Source organism: Argopecten irradians, chromosome 4 (genome assembly GCF_041381155.1).
Source record: "Argopecten irradians isolate NY chromosome 4, Ai_NY, whole genome shotgun sequence".
NCBI classification, from domain to species: Eukaryota; Metazoa; Mollusca; class Bivalvia; order Pectinida; family Pectinidae; genus Argopecten; species Argopecten irradians.
The window spans coordinates 16338598-16358938 of record NC_091137.1 but is presented as its reverse complement, the minus strand read 5'-3'; the positions used below and the strand labels follow the sequence as shown (position 1 = coordinate 16358938).

Genomic DNA, 20341 nt, shown 5'->3' with positions numbered 1-20341 from the left:
AGTTAGTGGTTAGAACTGGGGTTAAAGAGACTGCATCTGGAACAGGTAGTGGTTAGAACTTGGGTTAAAGAGACTGCATCTGGAACAGTTAGTGGTTAGAACTGGGGTTAAAGAGACTGCATCTGGAACAGTTAGTGGTTAGAACTAAGCTGGGATTGTAGGGGATTGGAGTGTGGCTGTGGATTATAGATTCTTGAACTGAGATTAAATATGCTGGGCACTAACTAAAAGGGCGGCGACTGGGATTGCAGAGGCTAAAGCTGAAATTAAAGATTGAGATTGTTAGGGATGGAACTGACCGAAGGGTATTAGACTGGACTTGTAGAGGCTGGGGTGGATTAATGGACTGGCATGATATACACAGGCTGAGATTATAAAGATTGGAGTCAAAGATGGTAGGACTGGGATTATACTCTATCAAGCTGGTATTTTAGAGGCATGGACTGGGATAAAATCACCATTTGTTGTAGATGTTTTCCCCCTTAAAAGTGATATTAGAAGTTAAGCAATAGGAAGCTTAAGAACATATTTCTTCTATGACTATTATGAGGTAACAGAGGCCAATTGATTTCAGCTCCATTCCTGACGAGGACATGATGCCTGAGCCTATAGAACAGGAGCCAGTGGAACCCATAGAACAGGAGGAGTTTGAGGAGGAGGCATTCCAGGTGATAGGCACCTGTCGGGCCGTCTACAAGTTTGATGGTAAGTCGGGTGTAAGTGGTAAGTGGTTTATTTTACCCCCACAACAAAATTAGCTTGTCTGTCTGTCTGTCTGTCTGTCTAACTGTCTGAAAAATTGGACAGATTATAAACAAAAGATATATTACCAATTCCTCAAATTGGAAAGATTTTCAAAGAACAAAATATTGTAATTCTACATCCTTCAGAAAATTGAAATAAATTTTGGTATCCTGTTTTGTGATGCAAAGATAACAAAAATAAACTGACCGCCTTTACAGTATGTCAACAGTATAAAGCACATTATGTATTAATGTTTAACTCATGATCTTACAGCTGATAATGGAAGCTCTGTGTCTATGGAGGAAGGTGAAGAAATGGCAGTGATTGAGCAAGATCAAGGCGACGGCTGGACTAGGGTTCGAAGGAAAGACGATACCGAAGGATTTGTACCTACTTCATATATACAGTGTCATTTCTATGACCAAGACGAAGTTTGAGGTCATTCTGGTAGTGGAAGTCGTGCGTGGGACAACACGACATAATAACATTGGAACTCATGTAATGGTCAACACAACAAGAGGAAAAGTCATATATGGTCATGTGCAAGGAATAGATCCTTGGTCAGGCAACCTGAAACTGTCATGATTTCAAAAGACATTGTCTTTGTACGCTTTGGCCTTAAAGTGACATTACCATGGTATTAATCCACCATTTCTATGATGTGGATTCTGAGCTAGAAGACGTGTGTATTATGTGTAATTGTTTCTTTGTGAGACAATAAGACTAGATATGACCTGTTATATTTTAACCCAGTATTATATTAATATTGATGGTTCACAGCCTTAGAGACCAGAAGGACGGTTATGATGATTCGACCGAGCTATCGATGCTGTGGAAGTGATAAGTTCAGCTAGGAGTATAGAGAGGGACGGTTATATTTCGTAACTGGTAATATTCTACACCAAAGGGACATAACTGTTGGTAATACTAACACACAGAAACTTTTTTTTTGCCAAACCTTATAGTATAAATTTGTACTATAATTGTGGTTTATAAAGCTGCCAGCTTTTGATGTGTGTTCATGTGTTTACAGTGGAATGAGCAGATTTTCATCAGAAAAAAATGATTACTCAATATAATCTACATTTACTGGTCCTTTGCATTTAATGTGTAATGATTTAATTGTTCAATCATTATCGAGTCTCCACAATGGATGAAACATTGCAAAATCATAAAAATGGATGGATGTTCAAAATCGGTAGAGTGTATGCAAGATAGCAGAATTCTCAAAATGGATGGAAGATTTCAATGTTCGCAGAGTGGATGGAGGATTTTAAAACTGTCAGCATGAATGGAAGATGATTATATCACCAGTATAATAGTTATTGTACTTTTACTTGATCAAAGAAAAAGTGTTGACTATTTTATATAGAGATTTTGTTCTCATACGTTTTGTATGGCTATAGATTAGATAAGAATTAAATGATCTTTCGTATTCATTTAGGTTAAGGTTTTAGTGTATGTTTCGAGTTAAACTCAAGACAAGATTGATTATCACATGTATACTTTAGTCCTTGTGGTGTACTGCTATTTGAATGTATGTACAACAGATTTTATTCATCTAGTATAAGTTTAACCGGATTAATAATATCTGTCCATAAATTGGTCGCTATACTTTTTACAGTAAAAGTTCATAGAATCACTTTTCCTTTACAATATTTTCGAGATTTTTTTTTCTCTGTGCATAATAACTGGATATACCTAAACAATTCTCTACTTAAAAATCTAACATTGGAGTACCTGAGTTATCAATGAGAGGTATATAAAGTATTAAAACAAGCTAAGCCAGAGATAAATTCCTGTTCCGCTTTAGGATGTTCTATGCTTCATTTCTATGTTTCATAAAGATAATATCTTTTTATCAGAATTTGTTTTATCAAACTCAATGAATGGGATAATAACACAGAACATCTTGAATGTCTGAATCAGATTTTGGTTTTGTTGAGATGTATTATTATTATATGTTTTAGTTTTATGCAACAAAACTTTTAAACAGAATTTTCAAAACCTTCATCAAGTCTTCCCTTTTAACAATTCTACTTTGGAGGAGTATATTCTGTCTTTTTATATCATTGTAAAATGACCAGAACCGCTTTTAATGTGATTTCTAAGCTTATTAAGCTTAAAATCTTATCAAGTTTTTCACTTTAAATAATACAAGTTAAAGAATATTTCATTAAAACTTCAGATAGGGTTATAATGGTGCTGATATTTACTGGCAGGTAATCACCTATAATTAGAAATATAATTGTCACGAGACTTTATATTGATTCTATATTACTTAAAACAGTGTAATCCTATCACGCGGAATGTAAGATCAATTATTAGCACAATGCATTTGAGAATATCGAAATGTTGAAATGTAAACTTCACCAGTACTTGAGGATAATTTTCACCATTAATTATAAAATGTTTCTATGTGAATCATGCAGTATTACAATCATATACGAAATCACAATTGTAAATTTCATTTGTTGAGCATATTTATTACCTATAGCCTCAATGAATTACAGGATTATTTAGTAAAAATCACTTATAAAGATAATATACAGTTTTCATAGTGGTATGTACGTTGGAGCGTTTTAGATCTGGGACAATTCATGGAGAATACATATATATCTAAACATGTCTTGGTACAGAAATGTTTGATATTATTAATTGAATAAATAGAATCACTTACTCATTCCAATTTCTCTATAATATCTTATTGCATGGATAGTATGTCCAGAATGTCCTGAAACTATATACATATATCTTAAATATTCCACACACAGTTGACATTTAAAAAAAAAAAAAAAAAGGTATTTATTATAGAAAGCCCTGTATGTTTATATAACCATATTACCACGTTTTATTGGGTTAATTTATTTACAGAAAAAAAAGATCATTGTTTACAATCTTTTAAAGTGACAATTACCGCCCAGAATAACAATCAAAACTCAAAATGTTTTAGATTTTCCTATTTATCTGCACTGCTTTGGTCAGCAATTTAGTTTTCACTGTTGTAAATGAATAGTAAAGTCATACATTGGTACACAGAATCTGACATTCACTCATATTTATTGGATGGTACTAGTAGAAATTATGAGTGTAATTTTCATCAAAAGTTTTGATTGTTTATGAATAGATGCAAAAGTCTTTGTGAGAGTTTTTATTAATAATGCTTTGTCCTTATGAAAATATATTTGAATTCAAACTTTTGTATAAGTAATTAGTATAAATAGAATCTAAACATCATGAAAGTTTTTGATTTTTTTTCCCACATGACTCTGGTAGTATGATTGATTTCTTTAACATACCTCTAGCATCACCTTTAATTCATATTTTGAGATGTTATTTTCGTTAGATGTCACAAAGTATTTACTTCTGTAACTAAACCTCAATTTTACAATCAGCACTAATCAAGAATATCCTGATAACCTTGTATAATTTATAAAAAAATATTTCATATACCAGATATGCTTGCTTTATCTTTTAGATAATTTGATAAAAATGTCCTTATGTATAAAAAGCATATCATGATACGAAAAAACTATCATGTTTATTGAATCACAAATCGGCATAAATTGGCATGATTAAAAGCTTAAAATTCATTTCACAGTGACATATTCCATCTTCAATGATTGACTAGAGTTTTTCAACTAAAATTTCAGTTTTAACTTTTCGTTAATATATGAGAAAAGTTTTTTTTCTTCTGTTAATCCTTCAATTAAAGGGAAATAACTCTCGCAAAGACAAAAGATCATCTATTCAAAAAAATTGAAACTGGAACATTGGCACAAATCCTCAAAGCAGTCCATCCTCATGCAGAAGGAGATTGTAAAATGTGATATTGTGTTTTAGAGATCTTCACTGTACTAATTAAATGTAATGAGAATGGGACAAGTGCCTTTAGAGAGTACAGTGATGTGTGTAGGTGTGATCGCCCTTCCTCTTCATGTTCTTCTCATCCACTCAAAATATTCTTCATCAGCTCTCTCCATCAGGCTTACGTATATTGTAATGAATTCCTATTTAAGTACGACCCTCACTTTTTTCCACCATGAATTATGGTTCATCCACTTTCTCCACCACTACATTGTCAATCTAGCTCCTTCCTCTTATCTTACATGGCATATTAGATATGAAAATGAAATGCCCCTCATCAGTTGTGCAATAAATTTATACATTTATAACTATCACCTTATTAGTATATTCTTTAGATGTAGTTTATATATACATATGTAGATATCTCTCCTTGTTAGTATGGTAGCTTATAATCCAGTACTAATTGTTGGCTATGTCAACATCTCATGTCTAGGACTCTCACACTGACTGACAACTTATTGGTTCATTTATAGTGTGTGTGTCTTATATATAAACAGGTTTTAAAGCCAGTAGAAAAGGAATTTCATAAACTGACAATGTACCTGCAGGATATTTGTATAAAGTACATGGTATTGTAATACCCCTACATAAATAAATATTGAGTGAACTGCCCTTGTGAGTAGATTTTAGATTGAACATCATTAATTGCTTTAAGAGAGTAAAAAGTATGATGTTACACTCTCTCAAATTCATGTACATGAAGTTACAATCAAAACATATTTCCAAAGGCAGATAACTCTATAGTATAGAATTCAGAGTACTGTTTTAGGATTCTAAGCAATCTGTTAGTCAGTTGATGCCAGTATCAAAAGTACATATATTCACATTAGTTATTACATTTAGTCTAACAAATTAAACTGTCTTACCTAATGAAAATGTAAGGTTATATTGTAACAGAACAAAGATTGATGTAAATAGGTTCATTTAATGTCGGTTAATTACCAGATGGACAGTACTGGACTTCAGATGATTATGTAAGATATAGAAGATTAAGTATTGATAAGGCTTTGTCTCTACATTTTATTGTAGTACACTAAATTAGCATTGTTCTCCTAACAGATACCCTAAAGAATCATTTAGTATATATAGAGTCATTTATCAGAAAGGATAGGACTTATGCAGTACTATCAGGATGTGATACAGGTCCACAACACTAAAAGTATAAACATCCTATACTTCTGTGTGTCATTATTGGATTAACAACTAATCAAAGATCCACTTTCGGTATAACTTATTTCCCTGAAATCTACAATGGGGTTAATGATATCCACTCAAATCAGACTGACTTTGATGTTTGATGGAGGACCCTGGTAATACTATATAGAACTCCAATCCTTTCTATAAATCTTCCTGATGTACTTTACTTCGTTCATTCTAATGGATATTATATGATTATATACGTGGTGTAAATTTGTGTACATTTTTTTACAAGAAATGTAGATTACGGGATAGTCTGCCGTATAAGATTAGTGTATAGTGCTTTTTGTATCGCAAGCATGGTAGTATATACTTAGTATATATATATATATAATTATATAAATTGCAGTTGAGTTAGCAGACCTATAGAATGCAATATATTATTCTACTATGCTCATTTTCAATGGCTGGTACTCTTTATGTGATGTGAATCCTTATTGTTAACCCATTACTTCACCAACAAAGCTGTCGATGTCGACGACACAATTTAGTCATGTGATTTTATCTGATGCTTGTTTTATTGATTTGAGTTGATGGGAGGTTTGAGCTGGTTATGATTGTTGGGTGGATTAGAATGAGTGACAATTACTCAGGCTTTGATTCAAGCACTTTACAGATAAGAAACAAATGTGTAATTTATATGGATTTTTAGATTTCCTGAAATATGTATTTGGCAATTTTATGTTTCTTATACAAAATCTCACTTATAAACATTGAAGTTTTTGATGTCTTACCATAATTCAGTGATACTGATTGAATTGAAAGTTACTCAATCTCCATGTAAGATATTTTAAAGTTATCAAATGATAGCTAACATGTTGGCACTTAATAAAGAAATGATGTGATTTTAAAATTTTATATTCGAACAAGAAGCAGAACTGATATACAAAAATGTACATATTTTAAGAAATTAATTGGCATGAGTTCATTGTCTCAGATTTAATGACACACAATCCTAATGTTAGAATCACAGTCCGTGTGATATACAAGTGCGAGTGAATATTTCACATCAGTATGTATGTGTATGAATGGAGAGTGAAAACACGTGATAAATGCCTATTGTTTCTGTGTGAGAGTGGTGAGCGACATATTCGCTGTCCTGTCAGCATTTTTGATATTCATTAACACGTACTTAATGTATGAATGTGACCTATTTATACTCTGTGTATTTTAACTGGTGATTATGGCGAGGTGGGACCTGAGTTATAGAGCCTACGTTTTACTACCCTATTATCTGTGTAGTGTCATTGTCAACGCTTTCCATGTGATTGTGTCTCTTGTGATAAAACTCTCTGATTCAACTATTATATGTTAATGAGATAATCGTTATAATACCCAGCTGAAGACAGATACTATTTACTGTACTGTGTATACTTATTAATCTGTTAATCCAGGAAAATCAGATGAGTGACTAAGGGCATGCTGATTGTATTGTGTACAACCGATAATGAGAGTGAACATTGGTACAGATCACCTTGTAGAATCATGAACACTCAGTCGTTTAACATCTAACTTGTGAACATGAACACATGGTTATAATTTGCTTTTTGAACAGGTAGGCAACAGTCCAGTTATAATTACCATGTCCTGTTAAATATGGGCTGCTTTACTTGTTTGCTGAACTGAGCCAGATGTTCATAACAGTAATCATTAGGATATTTACAAAATCAAGATGATGGTGTCATCTCGTTTATAATGGATCATATCCGGATATTACTATTGTTTGAGCCAATTCAGTCTAATCTAATAGTGTAAGTCTTACCCACGCTTTGATTTATGGCCAAAGAAAAGCTTGTTCTTAACATCGTTCATCTGTGTTCACTAATGTTCACTTCATTGATGGTTTTCATTCATCGATTGGTACTTTAGTGGTGGTCAGCATTACTGAAGTTTGTTCATTGAAATATCATTGATCAGCAATGTTCTAAATAACCTGGGAACTGTAACGCCACGACAAAGTCTGGTAACATCAGTGTTATCAGCTATAGCGTCTGTGTATTGGCTAATTTGGCTTACCACATTCTTGCTATAAGAGCGCGATGCTTATGTCTTTTAAAGTACAATGATTGGGGTCGTGCCAAACGGAGACATAAATTCTTGTATTTATTTCATAACATTTATATTACATGCCCTTATTAAACTCCAAATTTGCAATGCAAACGGTACAGTTTGAATGTAAAGATAATAAAAGTCATTCTGCTATATACAGGTACGAGTTTAGTTGTTTTGTAGTCTTCTTGTGGTTATGAAAAAGACTGATAAGTACTTTAAAAAAACTTCCACAATAAACGGAGTGTCCGCAAACGTCCCTAGAAGGTAGTGCCCTGAAAAGGCATACTCTTAATTAGTGAATGATGTATCTTTTAACAAAGTTTCTTGAAAAATGATGTAAAAATAGCAAAGTTGACAATGAACGGGTTGAAGTCTGTTGTTATTCGGCTGTTTTGGGCACATACCATACTTCTTTAAAACGTCATTCTCGACGTATTTATTAGCCTTAAAGTCACTCGTCGTCATTTATCTTGAAGCTTTTCAAAAAGGTATCATGTTATTAATTCCCTATGAAACATCCGTCTTACAAGTTGCTGATGATTGTCTTCTCTATGCTGTCTACTCAAGGCATAGCATCTGAACATCCTCCAAAAAGGTCAGCGAAAACTTACTGTACCTACCTCTATTCATGTTAGGATCCATACGCTGCAGGTAATACGTGGTTAGATTCTCGGACCTCTCATGTTTCAGCATATCACTACTGTAACGTGGATATAACGACAGTAATAGTAACCTCTGGAGTTTATCGAGGATGGCGACTAGCCGGATCTGTTGGATTACGGAAAAGTTTGACTTGTATCTGATGTTTGAAGGGTGATTATTAGTTTTCAAACGAAAACTGAAATATGATAAACTATAGACTATATTTTGTACTTGGGACATGTCATTGATAAAATAGACTGTCTCGTACAACCGTCCTTCTGATAGGCACTGGTGCTAGGAGGCCATTTACCCTAGAAATCCAGCCGCTTCGTTATTCAAGGACTCGTAAGTGAATACTAGAACACTGTACAGATGTTGAATCCTTCTAGGCAATTCTAGGAACCCCGTAGAGCTATTTCGCCATAATACGACTTCTGGATGATGCTGACGATGCCGTTTAACTGGTTTCATCCTTCTAGGATTTGTGAGTAATGCCACTGTCGACATTCTACTTATCAATACACCGGTAAATGGGCTGATCGTATTTTGGAATTTCAAAAAATGAGGCCAATATGGAATGTCTTATGATATGAAAACGTACTCTGATTTAAAGATTAACGTGTAAAACACAATTGGGAATAAAAACGTATTGCGGCAAATCGTTAGATATGAAGTTGAAAACGCATAAATCGTAGCTTTACACAATTTTCAACATCAAGGCGGTCAAGTAGTATTGGAATAGACCTTCAGTAACTGTTTGGGATTTTCCATTTTTGGGACGGACTTCTACTGTTTTCTTGACTTTACCATCGGTATCAAGAAACTGTCTGTAAGCTCAATTTTTACGGGTCATTAAAACTGTCGGCAAGCAATGTTTCAGCAACTTATGTACAGCTAATTGATTTACGAATCGGCATCACCATGAATGATGAATTTGAATGTCATTCGTGTACACCAGCCTGTGGTTCTTTTAATGGAAAGAACTGTTCCTTGGTCTTGTTTTGACCTCTGACATGCTTTTCTCCTTCAATGAACCATGTCGTGCCCTAGGTCTTGTGTCTGGCTCGTCCAGTGATATTGCTGATGGCGAACCTATTTTCATGTCTGGCATTGACCGCTTTTTCTTCAGTACTCGCTTCCTGGTCTGTATGTTTTGCTCTTTATATACTTCACTTGAGTCAACATCAGGATGCTCGTTTTCGATTCTCCCTATTTTACGCACTCGGGAAGTTGCGCTTTCCGATGAAGTCTTCCCGATGGTGTTCTCTTTGCTTTCTGCTTCGCCATCATCAGTCTGAACTGTAGCCCTGACTTCGTCTTCTGATTTACTGGATTTTTTGACGGAAGATTTCTTGTTTGACCTACTTAAAGGATTTTTATCCTCGGGATTTAACGATCTAGATTCATCTTTTAGATTTGCGTGCGCATCTTTGTTGACGCTGAATTTCCTGTCTCGTTCAGATGTTACATTGATAGTGCCTTTTGTACCAGCATAACTTTCATCAGTACTAGATTTCGGAGATCTCGAAACTTTTTCTTTCTTTGTTACGTTCTGTAAAATATCTTTTTGCAACTCATCCGCACTGCATTTCCGTGCAAATGTTGACAACCTTGATAAACTCTCGGCATTAGACTGTACCCAAACGTCACTCATAGCCCTCTGTAGTAACTTCCGGTGGTTGATATCCGAGGAGGTTTTCCTTGGTCTGCGGACAGAAGAGATAAATTCGGGATCCCCTACCCATAAATCTGTGACCTCTGGCTGATCGGAAGCGCTCGATAGCTTTCTGGTACGTCCAGTGGGTGGAGATGTTCCCATTATGGAAGCACGACCATGTTGGCCATGTTTAGCACTTCCTGTAGTCCCTAAAACGGGTATATCTTCATATTCGAGTGACTTCCGTCGGCCCGACCGATGTCGCTGCCCAAGGTCCGAGTCTGTTCATAAAAAGATGAATGAAATGAATTTATGATATAAAAATATACAATGGCTCCCGCGCATTTCCACTTATTTTCGTTCTCGCAAACCTATTTCATTACTATAATATTCCTGAGTTGTCCATGTACTTTGCGTTAATACTAAATAGATATAATTCTTAATATCTTATAAGATGAGTTCCTCATTAAATTTTAGCTGCATGGAAAAACGTTCTAATGCATTGAAGGTTTAATAGTTGAATTGTTTCCCTTTGATGTGAAATCATGTCTGTACATTTATAACACAAAGGATTAAAAAATGAAATATGCTTGTAGTTAACGAAACTGGAATGGACTTGCATTTGAGATACAAATAATGACGAGAAAGACAAAATTATACTTTTAATATTGGATATTTGGTATCTCCTTTGGAGTTACGTATATAGTTTGCTGTAATGATTACTAATGTACCAATGACATTATCTGATAATATTCTTTACGCGCGAATAGTTAAACACACACACATTGTATTTTGTGTACCGATTATAACGATAAGTGTAGTTTATGTAGACATAAGGATACCTACAGTGTTATCGTGATGTTTACTGTTTTTTGGACCATTAACGTGTGAGACTCGTGACAAATACTGAAATTAAGACTTGTTACCAGAGGGTACTAACATCACTATACTATTATAGATGTTATATTTATACATGGTTTAATGGTTGGTACTTTGTGTATTTATTTGGTTAATATATTCACACGAATCACTTGCAATAATATTTGATCTTAATGTCTATAGAGATGGCGCTAACATGACTCATGGGACAATTGGTTTTTACGAGTCTTTAGTGGAAAACCACACAACGTTTATCTCATTGTTACATAAATAATACTTTTTATGAGTCCCGCCCATAACTCACTATACGGTTTAAGATAAATTGTTGGAAAACTGTCCAAATGAAATAGGCCTATTCCTCTAGAGAATTATCGTGGATGTGTTTGAATAACTGTCATGGTATGAAAAAAAATTAACGAATGGAAACTAGCTATAAACATCAAAATTTGTCTGCGATATAAAAATAATTAAGAAAAAATCAATCGAACCATGTCGGTACAAATAAGCTGTTTTTCTTTCATACCTACACGAGTAATACTGGCTGGTCTAGGGCAATACACTCATGTCGCCTAAGGCTGTATTGCATGGCTACCCATGCAATAAAGCCTCGTGACGTCACGGCGTCAACAAAATCTCTATTTCCTCGGTAAAATTTTAACATTTTTTTCACAAAATTGACTGGTTTTACTATAAAAGATGCAAGCAACGGAATTTGTGTTGAAAATATCACGTAATTTTTCATGTATGGAAATTGACTTCCAGTCGTGGATTTCTTCGAATTTATTTCAAAATGGCGGGATATTATAGTTGTAAAATTGCAGTAAAACGTCGTGGTATGAAAGAAAAATACTCTTTCATAAGTGGATATGAAGGATAGGGATATTCTACCCTCGGGATCACAAAATGTTGCAAAACCCTCGGCAAGCCTCGGGTTTTACTACATTTTGTGACCCTCGGGTAGAATATCCCTATCCTTCATATCCACATATGAAAGAGTCTTATAGTATACAAAGATCACTGTACAATGTGACTGGATCCACACGTTACAGGAGAGTAAGCAGTATCTGCTTAATCGACAACTGCTCTAAAAATCTAGGTAAAATCTGGGTCAATCACAATAACAGCTATTTTTGGATGAGAGTTTGATGGCGGCCACTTCACAACTCGCAGAGCACGCTGAAACGTCCGAAGTTATAGTTTTCCCATGCAGTTAACATTATAAGGCCTGGACTATTGGTCAACTGAGATATATCATTTGTCACTACGTTTTGCCATATTACTTAGTGTAGAAAAGAAGGTTACATCTGACAATAGAAATAGCTGTGTAATGTTACTAAAGTAATTTGTTCGATTATCCCTCTGGTTACCTAGTTTTTAGGTCAACCGAGACGAAGTCTCCTAGTGATCTAATCTAATCGCCTTTTTTCCGTCGTCGTCCGTCGTCTGTCGTCCGTCGTGCGACGGTAAACATTTTATATTTTCGACTTCTACAAAACCGCTGAAGGGGGTTGTGGGAGGGGCCAAAAGGAGTAAAATTGACTAAAATTTCAAAAAATTTCTTCTCCATTCACAGATGTGGTAGAATCGAACACTTTTCATGAATAGAAAGGTCTCAAGGCCGTCTACAAAAACTTTGAATGATATGACCCTGGGGTCTCTGGTTTTTCCCTGGGGAGGGGGTTAAGTTTGCTTTAGTTTATATTGGGAAAACACATTTTTGAGCATCATTTGGTCATTTGTAAAAGGAGATTAGTCAAACGTTGTAAGAGTTATCCCAATGAAATGGCTATCACGTCTACAAAAATTGTGAATGATATGACCCTGGGGTCTCGGGTTTTTCCCTAAGGAGGGGGTTAAGTTTGCTTTAGTTTTTATTGGGAAAACACAATTTTGAGCATCATTTGGTCACTTGTAAAAGGAGATTAGTCAAACGTTGTAAGAGTTATCCCAATAAAATGGCCATTGAATCAAATGTTCCATGACTGACCCCCGGGGGCCTTAGGGGAGGGGCAAAAAGGGTTCAAATTAGCTAAAACTTCAAAAAATTTCTTCTGAAATACTGGACATGATACAATCAGATACTCTTCATAGATGGAAAGTTCACAAGGTCCTTTACAAAAATTGTGAATTATATGACTCGGGTGTCAAGTTTCTCCCTGGGGAGGGGGTCAAGGTTACTGTTGTTTAGTAGCTTATATAGGAAAAACACATTTATCATCATTATTTGCTTAGTTTTCATGGTAAATTAGTCAAACTGTGGTAGAATTAATAACCTGAAATAGCATTTTAATGACATATCCATATTGGTCTTGGCCAACGCCCAGGGGCCAGAGGGCGGGGCCAAAAGGGGTCAAAATGACTAAATTTCAAAAATCTTCTGAATTCACAGATTGATGGAACCAGATACTCTTCATAAATTGAAAGTTCTAAGGCTCTTTACAAGAATTGTGCATTTCATGGACCTGGGGTCTCAGGTTTACACATTTTTGAGCATTATTTGATCATTTGTAATAGGAAATTAGTCAAATGTTATCAGAATTATCCCAATGAAATGGCCATTGAATCCCATTAACAAATTTTCCATAACTGACTCCCAGGGGCCTAAGGGGCGGGATCAAAAGGCGCCAAATAGGCTTAAACTTCAAAAATTTTCTTCCGAAATTCTGGAAATGGTAGAATCAAATACTCTCATAGATGGAAAGGTCTTAAGGTCCTTTACAAAAATTGTGAATTATATGACCCTGTCCTCACGTTCATGCCTAGGGAGAGGGTCAAGTTAACTATAGTTTATATAAAGAAAACATTTATGAACATTTTTTGCTTAATTTTCATAGGAATGTGTCAACTTGGTTAAAATTATTAGCCTGAGATAGTATTTTAACATCATTTCCATATTCGTCCTGGCCGACCCCCTGGGGGCAGAGGATGGGGCCAAAAAGGGGTCAAATAGGCTAAAACTTCAAAAATTTACCTTCTAAAATTCTGGAAATAGTAGAATCAAATACTTTTTTTAGATGGAAGGGTCTTAAGGTGTTATATAAAAAGTGTGAATTAAATGACCACGGGGTCTTCACAAAGAGTCAAGTTTACTTTAGCTAAAACCACATTTATGAACATTATGTGCTGAATTTTCATAGGAAATGAGACAAAGTTGGTGATAATTATTAGCCTGAGATATAGCCTTTTAACATCCATATCGGTCCTCGCTGACCCCCTGCGGGACCGAAGGGGCGGTGCCAAATAGGGTCAAAACTAAAATTTCAAAAAATCTTCTTTTGAGTTCTCAGGTTTGATGGAAGCAAATACTCTTCATAGATTAAAAAGTCAAATCTATGAAATCACTGACTGACTTTAAGGACCAGTTTGTAGTGTTTATATGTCTTTGTTTCATTATATATCCGAACTCAGGTGACCGTTAAGGCCTATGGGCCTCTTGTTGTTATTACTGACAACGCGTGAAGTGATTTATCAAGCATATTAAAGCAGTATCCTAGTTTTACATATAATACATATTTCGTGTTTTTATCCCTCCCCCCCTTTCTGTTCCTTGTGAAAAAGAATTAAATTGATATAAGATCAAATTTCCCTCATGAAATGCATACCTCCATTACCTTTCTTTGACGTGGATGATCCTTGCTTTGCTGTCGTTTGACCAAATTTAGGTAGGATTGTGATTGGGTAAGGATTGACGAATACCTCTTCCTCTTCTTCTATGTCGGGATCCTCAGCAAGAAGGTCGTTACTCACTGGAATGGTCCATAAACAAATTTGAATATAAGATATGAGGCTTATATAACAACAATCACCAAAGAAAACTAACAGTGCAGTGTTACCATCATTCAATATATTTTGTAATAATCTAATTTCATATGTTAGACTCATTTCTATTGGTAAGATCTTTGAGGTTATATTTCCATAGACCGAAATAAATGTTTTTCAAGTATTTTGACGTCATATATACAAAACGGTTTCGCGGGGAATTTTAAAAGCGACACAGTCATTGGCCAAACTGAATTATTGGATAAGATATCACTGCACCAAAACTCAATTTATTTTTATTGTAAAAGTAAGGAAAATCACGGAAATTTCTGCCTAATGATAACCTGAGTGAGTTTTCCGGATTAGATTATAAGCATTTTTCTCGATATCTTTTTGGATTATGAAATCGCTTCTATAAAAACAGATTGTCCGTCCGTTTTTTGTCTATGACGTCCGTTTTTGTCTATGACATCATTATCCCAAAAGATATTAAGAATAATGCTTACAGACTTCAGGAAAGTGAAAGGAAATCCGGCGTGCAGGTTCTTGTTGGTCAATTACATAGCCATTAGTGGAAAATGTTTTTGTTGTCGTTAGACATTGCTTGCGACGAAAGTGTAAATGTCAAATGTCCTATTGCAACTTAGTAACATGGACCATAACTATTGTATCTTTCATGTTTATCGCTCATTGTAAGCTTCTCTTGGTCGTATTATTCAATCGTTTCAATGTTGTGAGTAGCTGGAAATCAGTAGAAATGTGTTTGATTCAATATTTCTCTCACGTAAGCAATATAGACTAGTACGAATCGAGGAGATTGGAAAGGTGTGTCACAACACTTAGATGGTAAAACGAAATAATGTCAGCATTTACGGCTGTTACGCTTGTAGTTCTAAAGTAGTGTACATAATATATACAGAAAAAAAACTAGATAACAATTGACTGGTTAATGTGCAATTGGAGATGTAGAATGATTATCTAAATGAATATTGATGCTAGATAAAGGTCAGTATAAGTTTTCTACAGTGCATTTAGTTATCTAACGTTTTTCCATTTCAGACTTGAAGTCTCTGAAACACATTTTTGTTATCCATACCATCAGTGACCCTTTAAATTACAAGTGGCCTGAAAGCCAGGTACGTAATGTGTTTTAATTATTGTAATCTATATACGAGGTACACAAAGACTGGTGTTGTTGTGCTAGAACCTGTTGTGTAGCTTTTACTTATCCAATCACTTCGTGACATTGACATATACACACAAGTCAAATTTAAATATGTAAACAATGAGTTATTGTTGTTTATAAAACTTTCTTTAATAAACCGAGCATATAATATATAAAATATTCGTGACAATTTACCCCCAGTAATACGCTGGGTGGGTTTCTATCACTGACCTATATAACTCTGATTTATAGATTATTTCTTTTCAATTACTCTTGATCTTTTCCACTTTTGCCTTCATCCGTCTCATAACATCAATGTTTATTTATTTAATACCGAGTGTGTTTTTTTTTAGTCCTTTACATTATGTGTTCTGACATTTATATATATATATCTTTTTAAGTATTAATACTTTTGATACATCCGTGACGAGCCTTTAAACAGAGGGCCCAGCTATAATAGGTGAATATGGGAAATAAACATTTCTTACAATCCTAAATTAACTATTATTGTATCTTTTGAATTTTCAGAAAAACAAATTGTGTCATAACCATTTTGAAATACATATTACACACATACATCTCATTCTCCCACCACCTATTTCAGTCTCCATGTTTTGTGTTACATATAATCATTTAAATGGCCCATTCGTTACTGTTGGTTAATAGATTAACGAACATGGTACCGCAGTCAATCTGTATCAAACGGATTCGAAATCGACGACATGTTATACTATTATAAGAGCACATCTGTTTTATAACACAAATACACTTTACCTTTGTACTGTTGGTAATTGTTAGCGAAATTTATTTAAATGTCAAATGTTTCATCATTCACACAATCTTTAATTTTTATTAATCCATACATGAAAGAAGACTAGTACATGTATTTATGAATAGATTTTTGTCCATCCGAATTCTGTATGTTACATGTTTGACTGAACCACAAAATCATGATTGCACAAAATTATCACATCCCAAAAGTAATTCTGCGTACACTGAGTTGTTTGTTGGAATATTTCACATCGACTTAAATAAGTTATACAATATTGTTTCACATTCTCGAGATACACTGTTGTATGTGGGCCTATACAAATGTATTTATTTTTCATTTTTTGTCTGCATGACAGATATGTGTCGCTGTCTGACATACTTCATTTATTGGTCAAGATATTCACTGTATAATTATGCATCAGGTACCGATATTTGCAGTCACGGAGTTTTCTGATACGAAGCCAAGTCTGCGAAGGCAATGAGACATGGAAATGCATATGATGGTCTGGTACATTTTACATTTCTTAAATGTGTTAAAACTATGTGTGTACAATCATAGAGACAATTCTAACTTTCATCAAACTCTGGAGGCAGGTAGTTATTCGGAATCAAGAATGAATATCCGAGCAAAAAGGTATATAGGTATCTTACCATCAGTTGACCATTAACGAAACAAAACAATGCAGTATTATTGTGTTTCGATGTATAATCATATCTCCGCCATGTTCCTATTGTTGGCAATTCGTTGTAGTTTGTGTTAGAAATGGCTTTTTGTAACTTAAATAACCTGTACTCAACCCTTTTGCATCAATAGAATATGTTTACACGTACCTCTATCTGGTGGTAGATAATCGACGTCATATATCAGCTGTTCCACGTGCAGGCGTTGTAGAATGTCCTTGACCTCTTGCTCGTCCTTTGAATATTGTCTAACGAATGCTTTCTTTTGGTGTTCAATATTTTTGGTTCTCTTCTCGTGCGCCACGCGCTCTAAAGAGTTCTTCTGAACGAAGTCCCGCATATTGTTTGCGTCTAGTTGTCCTGGTACCCCGTGCATTCTGATGCTTAACCTACTCACGGATATAACCACTGTATTAGTGCGCGTTAGCCTATTCTCAAATTAATGTCTTTACAGTACACTTAATCTATAAAGGAACCATTATATGATCAGATTTTGTATTTCACGGTTTTAGGAAAATGTTCTGTCTGGGTTGATAAAATGTTGTACAAATCATAAAATAAATTTATCCAGGTTTCACACACTATATAAGGCGAACTTGTGATGACTTAATTGCTTAAAACAAAACAAGTTTGACTGCCGTGTATCTAGACACAATTCTCTGCAATCATAGGTGAATGAACTTTAAAAAGCGACATAGGTTTCCAATCTGAAATCAAAATTAATGAAGAAACCACACATGATTGACAGGAGTAAACATCCATTTCCGATTCATGTGGAATACGATAACACATTTAGTGTTGGTTTACAATCACCCCCGTCAGGTAAAAACACGTTAACAAAGTGGTTTGGCCTTTTCCTATTAAATGTCAGCAAATCTCTATCACAGATCCTCGTCAAACACCATTTCCCTCATTGACGATAAAGTATGATGTAGTTAGGTCTGAGCGCGTGCCAACCACTGGCGCGACTAACGTGCAACATCCGAACTTAAAGCATATCTAATCACATGCATACCACGTATGTAATATGTCACGAGAGTTTTTGGTATTCTTCATACGAAATCTTTCTCTTTAGGAGAGCTTTGTAAGTTATGAAGATAACACAACATCATTCATGAAACCCTATTGTAGATGGTGTGGCGGAGTTTAAAGCTTTGTTGATAACATCCATTTTCACGTCATAATATAATAAATACGTCCGCAACTATTTGTTATTACTTCACACAAGCTGATCAAGTAGCACAATGCGTGAATCGGCGAGTGTTTGAAGAAGTTTCAGGAAACAATGATTGCCTTACAGGTATTTTATTACCTGGACAAGTCTATACCGCTTTTGTACTTTACATCAAATCATGTGCTGTTAGTAACTACTTAACGTAAGTCCTATTACAATTCCTCCACATCTCACGGCATCAAAGTTATTCATCCAGGGGAAAATAAAATCTTACTGCATTTAAAAGGCCCATAGTATCACATCCGCGGTTCAGGAAGCCTGGTCAGTTTTCACGAGGGGGAAGTAACTTATGGACGTCCAATGGTCATTTATCACATAGCAGACTGTGGTACACAAGGGAAGAATTCGAAGAATTGGCAAGTGAAATAAATTGTTGAAAGGAATATCCCAGTAAGCTGCTAATATTTTACAGATGAATATGTATGTATGAGAATTAGAAACTGATTTATAATGTAAGTTTTATGAACAAAGACGCCATATTGCTACATAATCAGATAGAGTTGGGAGTAGAATCAGGTCGGCCAGAGTCACATAAAGGTCCGCTGATAACGCCTAAACACGCCAGACTTACCATTAAAAGGGAGGGGACACATCAGTGATATCAACTGTTTGGCAGGCGCTACGACTCTGCAACATTAAAATCTAATCAAACGTGTTCGTCGTTATAACATGTATAGCCAGGTAGGATGGTTTACGTGTTCTTATTGGCATGGTGCGATCAGGTTTTGTCATTGCTAGGTAGTAAACTATGATGATGTCACTACTTAATTCTAGTTACCTTGTCTGATTTGCTAGGCATGCATGTTCTACTGTTTATGAACCTCTAGGTATTAGACGAAACGTAACAGTAGCAATGAAATGTGAAATATGTTATGATGTGTTGGAATATAAAAGAAATATGTTAATAATAATAAAATTCAAATAAAAATATAACACACTTTATAAATACATTATCCTATAAATATGTTTCTCAATGAAAAAACTCATGTGATAAACTCCATAGCGCTCAGTTACTTAACTCTTTTATTTACACATTCCAATGTGAACACCTACATCACTTCTCATTGGTCATCTCAAAACTTCGATTCCAATTGGTTGCATATGGGTTTCGACTTCGGACTACTTTTCATAGAACATTTTTGTTTAAATCGCATGTACAGCAAGTAACTGGTTGCTTAGGCGCTATATGTTTTAACAAAAATATTTGTATGACACATGATACAATAATATATAAGTGGTGGTTTGCCCTGAATGTAAACAACGACTGATCATCACGATATAAAGATAGAGAAAGTTCTCCAAAGAGTGACTGCTATTTATCATGTCTGTCATACTCTCATTAAAGCCCATGTCTCTTCGCGCTGACTCCAGTTTGATATTTTTATTTTGAATATATTTTTATTGTATCTAATATATACAGTGGAATAGGGCGCACGTTTTCAAACATATATAACCCCACACCAATATGATTTTACAACATCTATTCTGTAATATGTACAAGACGTCATTTAAATGTTTTTGGAATAGAAGTAGAATAAACCCGAGAAAACGATATACATTTATCAAATATATTCCGTCGCTTGATATTACAAAGTTGGCTCCATTGCAAGTATTGATAGTGACGTCATTATTTTGTGATCGCAATTCACGTCGTTTTCTACGAAAAGTATGACGTTACGCTCGCAAACACAAG

The 20341-nt window shown here is 34.8% G+C and overlaps 2 protein-coding genes across 8 annotated transcripts in view; one reads left to right on the top strand and one right to left on the bottom strand.

Moving 5' to 3' along the window:
* Positions 1-8016, top strand: part of LOC138320763 (formin-binding protein 1-like) — a 52141-nt gene extending 44125 nt beyond the window's left edge. For all 6 annotated transcript variants that reach the window (XM_069263959.1, XM_069263957.1, XM_069263961.1 and 3 more), the window contains 2 exons: positions 575-705; positions 1018-8016. In XM_069263959.1, coding sequence (XP_069120060.1) covers positions 575-705; positions 1018-1181 — 295 coding nt within the window. In that variant the 3' untranslated portion in view covers positions 1182-8016. The remainder of the gene's footprint in view (positions 1-574; positions 706-1017) is intronic.
* Positions 8017-8156: 140 nt separating this feature from the next.
* LOC138320765 (uncharacterized) lies at positions 8157-19312 on the bottom strand. Of its 2 annotated transcripts, none has more exons than XM_069263963.1 (3): positions 17565-19312; positions 14641-14784; positions 8157-10440 (listed from the first exon to the last, which is right to left on the bottom strand). In XM_069263963.1, the coding sequence occupies exons 1-3, from the start codon at positions 17788-17790 to the stop codon at positions 9473-9475; spliced, it is 1338 nt and encodes a 445-aa protein (XP_069120064.1). In that variant the 5' UTR covers positions 17791-19312; the 3' UTR covers positions 8157-9472. The 2 variants fall into 2 exon arrangements, with proteins under 2 accessions (XP_069120064.1, XP_069120065.1); XM_069263964.1 differs by having other exon boundaries at positions 14650-14784; positions 17565-19306.
* Positions 19313-20341: the final 1029 nt, after the last annotated feature.

Excerpts from the sequence above, each read along its gene's own strand:
- LOC138320765 (XM_069263963.1), bottom strand. The coding sequence starts at position 17,790 with ATGCACGGGGTACCAGGACAACTAGACGCAAACAATATGCGGGACTTC. Across the intron at positions 14,785-17,564 it reads TTATCTACCACCAGATAGAG|TGAGTAACGACCTTCTTGCT; the intron begins GTACGTGTAAAC and ends GGACCATTCCAG. Across the intron at positions 10,441-14,640 it reads GTCAAAGAAAGGTAATGGAG|ACTCGGACCTTGGGCAGCGA; the intron begins GTATGCATTTCA and ends TTTTATGAACAG.